Source organism: Stegodyphus dumicola, chromosome 4 (genome assembly GCF_044657685.1).
Source record: "Stegodyphus dumicola isolate Sdum_Otavi_A_Nest chromosome 4, ASM4465768v1".
NCBI lineage: Eukaryota > Metazoa > Arthropoda > Arachnida > Araneae > Eresidae > Stegodyphus > Stegodyphus dumicola.
Window position 1 is genome coordinate 63,537,296 of NC_140771.1, and position 12,165 is coordinate 63,549,460.

At 31.4% G+C, this 12,165-nt stretch overlaps 1 protein-coding gene across 2 annotated transcripts in view; it reads right to left on the minus strand.

Moving 5' to 3' along the window:
- The window catches only part of vir (VIR_N domain-containing protein), a 199,863-nt gene that overhangs the window by 136,483 nt on the left and 51,215 nt on the right, over positions 1-12,165 (minus strand). For both annotated transcript variants that reach the window (XM_085815021.1, XM_085815020.1), the window contains exons 10-11: positions 5,582-5,742; positions 5,232-5,433 (exon numbers count right to left, since the gene is read on the minus strand). In XM_085815021.1, the coding sequence (XP_085671147.1) occupies positions 5,232-5,433; positions 5,582-5,742 (363 nt within the window). The remainder of the gene's footprint in view (positions 1-5,231; positions 5,434-5,581; positions 5,743-12,165) is intronic.

Genomic DNA, 12,165 nt, shown 5'->3' on the forward strand with positions numbered 1-12,165 from the left:
TAGAGAAAAAGTGTAAAATTAATTTTATAGAGAAAACTGATGCATATTCAGAGACAATTACATGGGAAAAACTCTTACTATGAAAAAATTAAAAAAAAAGACATTTTTAATTAATTACATAGCTAATTTTGCTTTTGCTAAGAGCTGTTTTGTAAATTGTGCTTTATGGCATTATACCTTGTTTATTCATCAGATTCAAAATATTGTATATTAAGTTGCCAAAATGCAACTTTATAATATGACAGCGAAAAATAAAAATGTTTTGTTTTAATGTTATTTTTTACATATAATTTCAATATATTACCATTATTATAATAAATTTATCAATGTTACGATGTTTTTAAAAAATTCGTCGAAAAATTCTCATCTTGGAATTAAAAATTTTCTATAGAGACTGATTTTAAAATCACCAAAATGTTGACAAGTCGCCAAATTTAGAACCATTTAATAAAAAAATTCATATCCCCAAAAGTAAAAAGTTATTTAAGAGCTTTTTATCAGAAAAAATGAATTTTGAAATGCTTATGTTTCACTTCTTGCTTAGAAACTCAAGTATTACATCATTTACACTAGAAATAAAAACAAATTATAATCCCTGAACGCATTCATAAGATAACCATATATGTCAGTGAATCGCCAAAAATATTCCTCCAAAACTCACACTCAAAATAGCAGTTGTAAAAACAGAAATTTCAGATGATTAAAACTAAAGACCTTCTGCTGATTGTGGCCAAAATTAAGGACTTTAAAACAAAAGTCCACAAAATACACTTTGAAGCTCTATCCAGAACATTGGAGCTGTGCTTTATTTTTTAAGGACCAAAAATCAATTCAAAAAAACCTAAGGACTTTTAAGGACTCTTAAGGACCATACGAACCCTATATTATTGGACATTTGCATTCAACCTATTACAAACCCCTACGCATGCAACACTTTTTGGTGTCAGAAGTGGAATTGAATGGCAGTCACAAGAGCGGTGGAAGAACAATTAAGGCAGTTGGTGTGGCAGCCTTTGCTGTGTTTAAAGAACACATGGAAGCTTGTCAAGAATCAATTAAAAAAAGAGATGGAAGCAGTTAAAGAAAAGATGGAAGCTGGTCAAGTATCTGTTGAAGAAAAGATAAAAGATATTGAAGAAGAGATGAACGTAGGACAAGAAGAAATGAAAAGAGAGATTACCTGTATAATAGAAAATAAATTTGAGGCTATGGAAGACAGAACTGATGCTGTTGAAAATAAAATTGAAGAAAGAGTTTCTTCTGTAAAAGAACAAATAGAAGAGAGGGTTTTCTTCTGTAAAAGAACAAATAAAAGAAAGAGTTTCTGTTGTGGAGCAACAAATCGAAGGAAGAGTTTCTGACATCCAAAAACAAATTGATGATGGAGTTCCTGCTGCTGTCGCCAAAGAAGTTGACAACTTAAAGAAATGCTTAGCGACAGCAGAAAACAATTCTGAGGATTTTAAATCCCTCTCTGAAGCTATCCACATATGATGGGAAGACCTCCTGGCAGTGTATGAGACAGAATTTTCTATAGTGACAAATGCGAATGGATGGGATTCTCAGGCTAAGGCTGTCATCTCACCGCTTCTTTGAGAGCAGATAATGTGGATATTCTACAAACTCTCCAGAAAACCACAAAATAGACTTTTGTCTCTATCCAGAAAATCGGAGCTGTGCTTTGGCGATAAGTGTTTGGAAGATTACAGCAGGCTTCAATTACAATCCCTTCAACAGAAGCCCATGGAAACACTCTAGGAACTTGTCACAGATGTTGAAAGGCTGTCCCATCTCATGTTTTTGGAGTAACTGACAGAAACAAGGGAAATTATGTCCCAGCAATACTTCACTGACAGTATCCATGGCCCTGAAATACAGAAAGCTCTATGAATGGCAGATGTCAGGAATTAAAAAAAAAAAAAACACTCTAGCATATGCCTTGAAATTTGAGGCAGCCCAGCAAGGAACTCATAGAAACCGCCAACTAATCAGAGCTGCTAAAGTCCATGAGCTAATGGATCAAGTCAATGCTCATCTAGAGGATTTAACCAGACAACACAGAGCCTTGAGATGGAATATTAGTAATATGAAACCAACCTAAAATGCTGGAACTGTGATGCTGAAGGCCACATACGAAAAAAACTGCAGAATACCCCGGGCCACAGAAGCTAAAACCTCTCCTAGCAAGAAGCAGAGGAACTAATTAGTGGCCATCTCACGAGGCAGAGGTATGTTTAGTCAAACCATCCTTAATAACCTCTCCGTGGTGGTTTCCAGAAACCAACAGTAGTGGGACAAGAAGTAACCATTGTTTTTACTGGCCTATCATAGTGCTGATCACGAGACTACCGGCTATTCCCCATCCTAGATACTTTTTGTTCGTTACCTTCATCGGTCATGCGATCTCTTGTTTCGTCACCCTCTGTATGCATCTTCATTGCCTGAGGAGTAAGTACACCCAAGATATCCAGGCCTGGTTTGATGTGATGCACAATTTTGCACGACAGCGAGTCAACTTGGCGATGGAGAAGATAAAGAACAGATACAACTGATTCAACAAAGGATACAAGGTGTGGTTGTAAAATCCGATTCAACAGAAAGGACTCTATCCTAAACTACAGTCACTATGGGAAGGTCCATACACAGTCCTAAACAGGCTGAATGATGTCGTACTTTAGATCCGTAAGTCATCGAATTCTAAGCCTAAAGTCGTCCATTATGACTGGCTAGCTCCTTACTATGGCCATAGTACATAGTGTATATAAGGTAAATAGTTAAGACCATGGTCCTTTTTGCTTCTAAATTTGTAAATTTGAGCATTCATTTATTGATTTAGTATTTGATGTGTTTTAAGTTATTTATTGTAATTATTGTTTACGCTGGTTGTTATTGTAGTGTAATGTTTATTATTGCATTGATGTTTTAATTGTAAGTATGGGTTCCTGTCCAGGGATTGTACTGCCTAGGACATGCAGTCCTTAAGAAGGGGAAAGTGTTATGAATTTTGTATTTATTTAGGTATTTTTAGTAAAATTATAATTAAAACTGTTGTATTTCCCTGTGCAACACAGCATGAGACAAATTTTGAGAGAAAGCTACTTGAAGTGAAAATACAGGAGCACGTGCATTTAACATTTAATAAATAGGTATCTCTTTAATTTGTATTGAAATTGAATAAATGTAATTGACCACTATGTTGGCTGCAACCGTAATTACATCTTCTTTTTTTTTTTTTTTTTTTTTTTTTTTTTTTTGCTTTCCAGAAATTTCGAGAAGCAGAAGTTACTTAGAAAGTTCTTGTATGACCGGTTGAAATCTACAAAAGTCCAGAGAGAGAGTTGCTTAGTTGGTGGCTTAGTTACTGTTGTTGTGAGTTTCGTTCTGTGTAAATTGAGGTATCTGAATTAGCTTTCTCTTTGCATTGCATTACATTTTAACGTTTTAAGTAGTTTGAAGTATAACTATTGATTATACTGTGTAATATTGTGAACCCTTATGCAAATATCTACCGGAAAATTGAAGCATTCTGATATATTTCTTTTTATAATAATAAATTTTATTAATATATTATTGGACTTGTGCATTCAATCTATTACAAACCCATACGCATGCAACAATATGTTATTCAGTTATAAAATACAACTTATTTACAGTTATAATTAAAATATTTTGTTTAAAATTAAGGAACTGGAATGTATATCAAAGAAACTGAAAAGCAAAAAAGGCCTCAGAATGTCAGTTATTACCTTGAAATCTTAATTTTCTTGAATTCTCAGCTCAATTAAGTTTTGCTATACAGTACAAAGTCTGTAATCCAGATGTCCATTATCCGGAATGATCTATAATCCGGACTTCAAAGCCACAAACTTTTTTGCATGCTTTGCGCATGCGCATTTAATGTTTACGCATGCGCATTTAGCACAAAAAACGAAGCAACTTAAACAACTTACATTGAAAGAAATGTTTAATAAAGTAAACAAATAAATATTAAGCTTTTTTTTTTTTTTTTTTTTTTTGGTAAATTTTGATACCCTTTAGATCATAATTGCTCTTTATTTCATAAATTACGGTTTAATATTTTTAATTGTATAATTTCTGCATGCCATCTTACCAGATTTAAATTGATGATATATAATCCGGAATCGACGAAGTCCCAACGAGTCCGGATTACGGAATTTGTGCTGTATTTGCTTAGTAACAAGCACTGTGACAATCAAAAGAACAAATGTAAATTTTGCTGGCTATTTCAAAATGCTATAAAATTGAAAATAAGTAACATATAATACAAATATCTTGTATTTATAATAAAAAAATCTTCAATCAGAATACATGTAGAAATTTTGCTGACAAATCTAAAGTAATAATCTAATAAAAGGCAAAACTGGTACATGAATACCATTAATGAAACTAAAAATTTATATTATAGATGTTTAAGAACTTATACAAAAAATTATAATAATTCATATTTTTGAAAAATATAAAATTTTATTAAAATTAACATAATAACTTTTCTTTCATTTTTAAAATAAAACTAAAATATCATATATTTCTGAATATAAGTTGACCCATATATAAGAGAAGAAGTAAGGTTTTGTTACAAAAATTCAGCTAAAATTGAAAACCTGTAAATAAAACTGATATTAAAATTGCTTTATAAATCTAACTATATATTGCCAAAAATTCAAATAACTAGTCATCTAACTTAACTAGGTCTAATGGATTAGCTGAAAATAAGAGCCAAGTATTTATCCTTTCAAAATATAGGAAAGAAATGATGGTGTGATTATTCAAAAACTGTTGCATCAAACAAAGATATCAACAAAACTGATGATAATATTACTTATGAGATATTTATTGGCAACTTTACTACTGAAATAGAGGTTGATACTATTCACCCAGACTTTCTTATAACAGAAAGAGACTTCTAAGAATTCCCAGAAAATTCTGAGTCATATACTGATATTGAGAAGTTTGATTAAAGTACATTAGGATTAAATAAAAAAAAAATATTTTTTAAATTATTTCAATCTTTTCAACTACAGCCATTTTTTAAATTATTCATTTTGGTGATTAAATGATTTGTAAGTCATTTTGAACTTATAAGCTGAGCCCTAGACTTCAATGGCAAAACCTTGCTTAAAAATTCTCGGCTTAAAAACAAAGATATACTACAATAACATTTCTTTAAATATTTCAAATAATTTTTTAAATATTACTTTCATAATAATTACCATTTGAAATCTCAGCTTCAGGATTTTTGTTGAATTCAAAGGTTTTGGGTGCAGATATCATTAGTTTTTTATTAACAATGTAATTCAAACCATACTGAGTGCTTATCACAACATCTAAACTACGTAAAATGAGGAGTTTCAAAGGCAGAACCATATAGGGTTGTTTGAACAACTCAATTAACAATTTGGGCACTTCCTTATCCTGCAAGAAAATACAAAAATTATTTATAAAAGTACTTTAAGGAAATCTCTGAAATTAATAAATGAAAAAGTTATGTTACATTACAGAAGATAACTTTATGCATTATTCTTTAAATTAATAACTTTAAATGATAAATCTAAAATCATACCAGCAATTTAGTGATAATTTCTGCATTAGTTTGAAACAATAAGGTAGCTAGACGAATTCCAGCTTTCAAATGGCGAACTTTGTAAGCAGTTTGAGGTTGTTTTAATGCTAACTCAAAATCCAGACCATCAACAGCCCAGTTAATTAGAGTATCAAGAGTTCCTAAAAATATGGTATTTAATTACATTTAAGACCAATATCAACAGTTCCTGAAATAAAGAATAAAGGACACAAAGACAATGTAACAGTCATTTTAATCTTTATTTACATGATTTTTTAAAAAATGCGATATAGAAATAAATAAATAACAATAAAAGAAAAACTATACTATGATATAAATAGTTGCAATGAATTAATGAAAACACAAAATATTTCATAACAAAAAAAACTTTTAAAAAAATAACAGAATTATCTTTATATTCTCTTTTTTAAATAAAACCTTTATTATTTTATAAAAGGTAACAAAATTATGATTAATTCAAAAATTTCATTTGGTCATTTTAAGACAACTTTTGGTCAATGGAGACTCAAATGCAACTTAAACCTAAGGATTCATCATCTATATAGAAGCAAATTGCTGCTACAGATGCCAGTGAGCAAGTTTCTTCCAATACATATCTGTATCTTTAATTTATATGTACATTTTCTATATAATTTTTTCTTTATTTTATATTTATGGTAAGTAAAACATATACATATTCTATGTCATTATTCATCTTCCAAAATACACTAGAAGAATGAGATTATCCACCACATAGAATGTACATCTCTTTTTTTAATCTTCTCTGAAAGAACTATACAAAAGTATTTATTGTACAAATGTCATAACTCTAATGTACTCAGAACTAAACGGTAAATGAATTTTCTTCGAAACAGTGATTTAATTGATTTGTAATTTTTGACTCAGTGCCCATAAAATGCTGTTTAAAATTTGCCATTCCTGAATACTGTAAAAAAAATATGATGTTCAAGTTATTGTGCTCCAAGAAACAAAGCTTAAAGAAACTTTTTGTCTCAAAGTCAAAAACTGTAATAACTTAAGGTATAATAGACAACATACAGGTAGTGGAGAGTTAGTTTTTTTAATAAAAGAAGTGAATTATCAACAACCAGACCTCTCACCGGTAATAAATTCAGGTTTAGAAATTCAGGGAATAAAGATAAACTGGAACAAAAAGCATCATAATGTATTTAATTTGTATCGTCCGCCAAATCAAAATAGTATATCTGGAAATCTGCATAATGTTTTTGGCAACAGCACTGTTATCATGGGAGACATTAATGCTAAGCACACTGTTTCGGGCAGCACTGGTGTTAATCATAGAGGCAAGGATTTTCTTAACTTGATAGAAGATCATGCGTTTTGTCCCTTAATGATGGTTTAAAGACTTCAGTTACAATACCGATCAGATACTGGACTTCAGTTACAATACTGAGGAGGCTTCTTCTTCCACTTACAATACTGAGGACATTATTGATTTAACTATGGTCAGTCCTGATCTCTTCCTCAACTGTTCTTGGAACCTGCTTCATAAAATTGGAAGTGACCATCTGTCCATTTTGGTGGAAATCAAGAGAAATAGGAGGAAAATGAATACTACTAAGAATTTCTGGAATTTTAAGAAGGCTAACTAGGAGTTCTTTCAAAACCTTATCAATCAAAAACTTATTGCAGAGCCATCTCATAAATATCTTTATACAATATGGCTATTTTACAAGGAAAGCTAATTCAGGCTCAAAACAAGTTATCCCAAGAGGTAATTTAAAAAACTGACTTCATTTTACATGCATGACTCTTCGCTCTTGAGGCCTCTCTTGAAGAAAAGGCTACAACTAATTCATAATCTGAGGGATAGAGGTAACCCTTCAATTAAAACTGAACTCTCAAAATTAATGTGGAAATAAAGAGAACCTATGTCTTGTGTAAGAGAAAAAGCTCGAACAACTTCGACACTAAAATTCATGCTCGAACTTCTAATACAAAACTACACTGCGCATGCGTCGTGTTGACGCATGCACGTAAGGCCTTTACGGCTGAGAATAGGCTTGTGCGCGTGCGCAAAATACGTTTACGAGTGCGCGTTTAATGTATAACGGACGGTAGAAGCTAAGCTAAAACTATTTAATTATCTATTTCAGTTAATGTTGCAGATTGCGTTGTTCCTTAATCTTCGAATTGGATCTGGCTTATTATTTTTTGCAGACTGTTAGAGCAATTTTATAAAAGTAAGCTTGAACTTTCGATTATGTCAAATAGAATTTCTGATATATATTTATTAATATGTAAATGATCTACAAAGTATGTTTCGAAGTTCATTAAACAAAAAGTGGAATTGCTACAAAAAATGGATAAAGGCATATCCTTTGTTTATCTAAACTTTAACATTTGTTTATCTAAACTTTGTCTATCTTTAACGCGCGGCGCGGAGCAATGAATTGGAAGTTGATCTGTCAGCACTATCCTTATCTTTAGGGCAGATGTTTTTATTTTATTTGGCTTATAATTCCTTATTAAATGTAGTATTTCATCTCGATGTACTCCATCTTTGATATGATTTAAATCAAATTCCTCGTCATTATAATTCGCTTCCGATAGCGAAGAAAGTGACAGAGGTTATTGAAAACGAAAAAATTTCAATTGACAAATTAGTCGGTATTCTCGACACAGCAATTATAGGACTTTAACCGTGGAATTTTGTAACTGAACAAGAAATTATGTCTGTTTAAAGAATTAAAGAGAATGTATTATCACATAAAAAACGAAGCAACTTAAACAACTTACATTGAAAGAAATGTTTAATAAAGTAAACAAATAAATATTAAGCTTTTTTTTTTTGTAAATTTTGATACCCTTTAGATCATAATTGTTCTTTTTTTTCATAAATTATGGTTTCATATTTTTAATTTTATAATTTCTGCATGCCATCTTACCAGATTTAAACTGATGATCTATAATCCGGAAAAATCGATAATCCGGAATCGCCGAAGTCCCGATGAGTCCGGATTAACGACTTTTGACTGCACGAAGTTTGTATCTCCATTTATGATGATCACGGGCAGCTTGCCTATAATGATAAGGCTGCTGCTAATCTACTGGGTCACCACAAACAAAAAATAATTAAGCTAACTTTTATGAGAGAAGATAAAATGCTGAAAAATAGGGCTAGGTGCATTGTTCACAATTGCCGAAGTAAAATACATAAAAAAGGCATTTTCAATACAGAGTTCAAGATGGAAGAAATGGAAAATGCCTTATTACCACTTGATCCATCTAAATCTCCTGGTCCTGATAATATTCATGTAAAATTATATATAATCTTAACTCTGGAGGTAAAGAGTCTCTCTTGGAAATTCTTAATAAATCCTGGAAGCTAGGTAGACTTCCTCAAGACTGGAAATGTGCTCTTGTTGTGCCAATTAGAAAGCCTAATAAACCAGCCAGGTTGCCCAACAGTTTTAGACCTACTACATTGACTAGTTTCCCTTGTAAACTAATGAAAAAAATTATTATACACAGACTGACATTTTACTTCGATTCTAATGATTTATTGCCAAGAGAACAATATGGATTTAGAAGGGGACACTCTGCTTGAAACTTAAAACCCACTAACCACACTGCAGCTGTGTTTTAAGACCAGAAAAACACCTGCCTGGGGCAGATCTTTCTTTGTTAATGTTAATGAATCCTTTTCTAGAGACTGCCTATGAGTCTCCTGTCATTCTCATTATATTTGACCTATTAAAAAGACCTACTTTCGTTTTGGATTTATTGATGATTCTTGGACTCATGAATCTAGTCTAGCCTAATGTCTAACCAGTTAGGATAAGTAGCAAGTTACCTTATTTCCCTTGAAGCACTAGACAGAATCCTCAGCTACAAAGCTTGTGAAATATTTAATGCAAATCTCAAATTTGAAAATTTGGCAAACGTTCAAAATTTTCCCTGCAACTGCCTAGTGAATTTCATGTTTTTTAAAAATTACTATGCTACTCATAGCTGAACAAATACGTATCTTCTTTTTAAAAGAAAGTATGCAAGCTGAAAGACACTTCATTCATATTAAACAAAAACTATTTGATTTACTGCAACAAATAAATGCAAGAAGACAATTTATAAAAAAATAAAAATTAAACACACACACACACACACAAAATATGTATTTATAAATTATATAATATATCCCACCTCATCAAAAATGATTCCAACAGTTGTAGTAGAAACCAAAAGAAGGGGGAGTATGAAATTTTTCAAAAAGAAGTATTTACCCATTCCCATTTTGGGGATCAAGAATGTTTTTAATGTTACTCCCCTCCTAATTTGTGATTTTTCACTTATTTTTAAAGTTATGCATTTAATCATACTCTAAACGTAAATAGTTCAAATTTAGTTTGATTTAATATATATATATAAATGGCATTTGTTTCAAAAGTTTGCTTGTAAATGACACATTATACCTGCAGAATACAATAATCTCCATCTGGGACTCGGGACTAAAGGTATACAGTGTAAAATGATTTACTGTTTACACTACAAATAGGGCTTCTGTTTTCATTCTAGTTATCTGTTGCTCCCAGATATTTCAAGCAAGTGATTTGGAAACATACCTGTTCTTAGCTATTGTGGTGGTGTTCTTTTTCTCCATTCAGCCTAAGAATTTTAACAATTTTTAGGGCAAATGGTCATGAACTCTGTGCTGAGAAGTTGTTTCATCTAGAGATCTCCTTTGGATTACAAGAAAGCAATCTGGTTGGATTTTCATAAATGACTTTACTATTACAATTTGCATTCTTATAAATATTTTTTGATTTATTCAAGTTGGATAATCATGAGTCAAACCAAATTTTGAAAGCTAAAAGAGCTTGAAGAATATTGAAACAAACCTTGTATTGGCAAATGATGAAGAATTTGATGGCACTGTTGACAAAGTTGAATTGCCACCAGATATAGCTAATGACTTGGAAGATGACAAACATACCAGCAGCATTTCAATTTAAATGATGTTCCAGGTTCACTAGAAATTCATGGATGGTGTAATGAAGAGGTTACAGTCTCAAAGAAATAAAAATCTAAAAAAGACAAACCCATATCGAAGTGAAATAGAAAGTGTGCATCATTCAACATGCCTAGTCATGGAGAAGGAGAATGCAACTAACCTGAAATAAACATGACAGAGAGAGCAAAACATAAAATACCAGCAGAAATTTTTCTTCACAGATGATCTAGTAAGCCATATCATACAGCAGAGTGTATCTTATATAGCTCAAAATAATCGCCACCAGTTAATGCTCTCTGGAGATTGTTTCAGAAGCTTTTTGGGATTTTTACTGTTGATTGGATATCAATCTTTACCTCAAGAGCAGATGTACTGGTCAGAAGAAGAAGATATAATGGAAATAAAGACAGGTTATTAAAAATACGACCAATTTTGGATGAGCTCAATAAGACAATTATGCAGTTTGGACTATTTTTGTATAATTTGAGCACTGATGAACAAATGGTGCATCATTATGGTCATCATTTTCTGATGCAATTTATTAGAGGTAAGCCCATTTGCTTTGGCTAAGCAAGGGAAAATGCAACAGCAAGGGAAAATGTAAATTAGCTAAGAAGTAATTCAGTTGGTAATACGGAATAAGTTAGCAACTATAGAAAAATCAGAACACTGCTTTTATTTCAAATTACTGCTTTAACTTTTTCATAAGTTTTGATTTGATGAAAAATCTAAAAGAAAGGTATACCTGCAACAGGAATGGTAAGATATAATACAATGAATAAAAACCCTATAAAAACAGATAAGGAAATGAAGAAAGAATTCAGGGCTTTTGATTATAGATATGATGAAATAAATGGAATACTTGGCTTGGTTTGGAAAGATAACAACAATGTTAGGATGTTATCAAATCATTTGGAAGTTCTACCTTTCAGACGTGTGCAAGGATGATTTAGAAAGAGAAAAAACGGGTGATAATTCCACAGTCTAATGTCACTGCAAATTTCAATAACAACATGGGTGGTATTGACAAGCTTGACTGGAATATACAAAAGTATAGAATAAAAACTGGAGACAAGAAATGCTACTTTCTTATTTTCAGTAATGCAGTGGATATCGCCCTAATTAATGCTCAAACAATATGCTGCATTGCTAATGTTAAAAGACCTTTATTAAATTTCAGAAGAGTAGCTGCAAGGTTCAGTTTGAATTTACATTCTGTATATGACTTGAAAAAAAATGGAACACCATCCTACAGAGCGAGTTCACAGAAATGCATACCAGAAGATATGAGAAACATTCTGAAGGTCATTATTTAAAAAGAACATTAGATGGAAAACAAAGGAAATGTGCAGTTTGTAAAAAAAAAGTTTGGAAACAAAATGTGTAAAGTGTGATGTTGAATTACTTGTAGAATGAATTACTTGTAGAATATATTACCGTATTACATACATATGAAAATTACTCATATGCATTTATTTATGCATAACATACCGTTATCCTCAAATAGGGATCAATTTTTATATTAATACAAATCATATATTTATTTTCAATAATGTAAAATTTAGTGCACTATGTTTGCTTACATGACAAA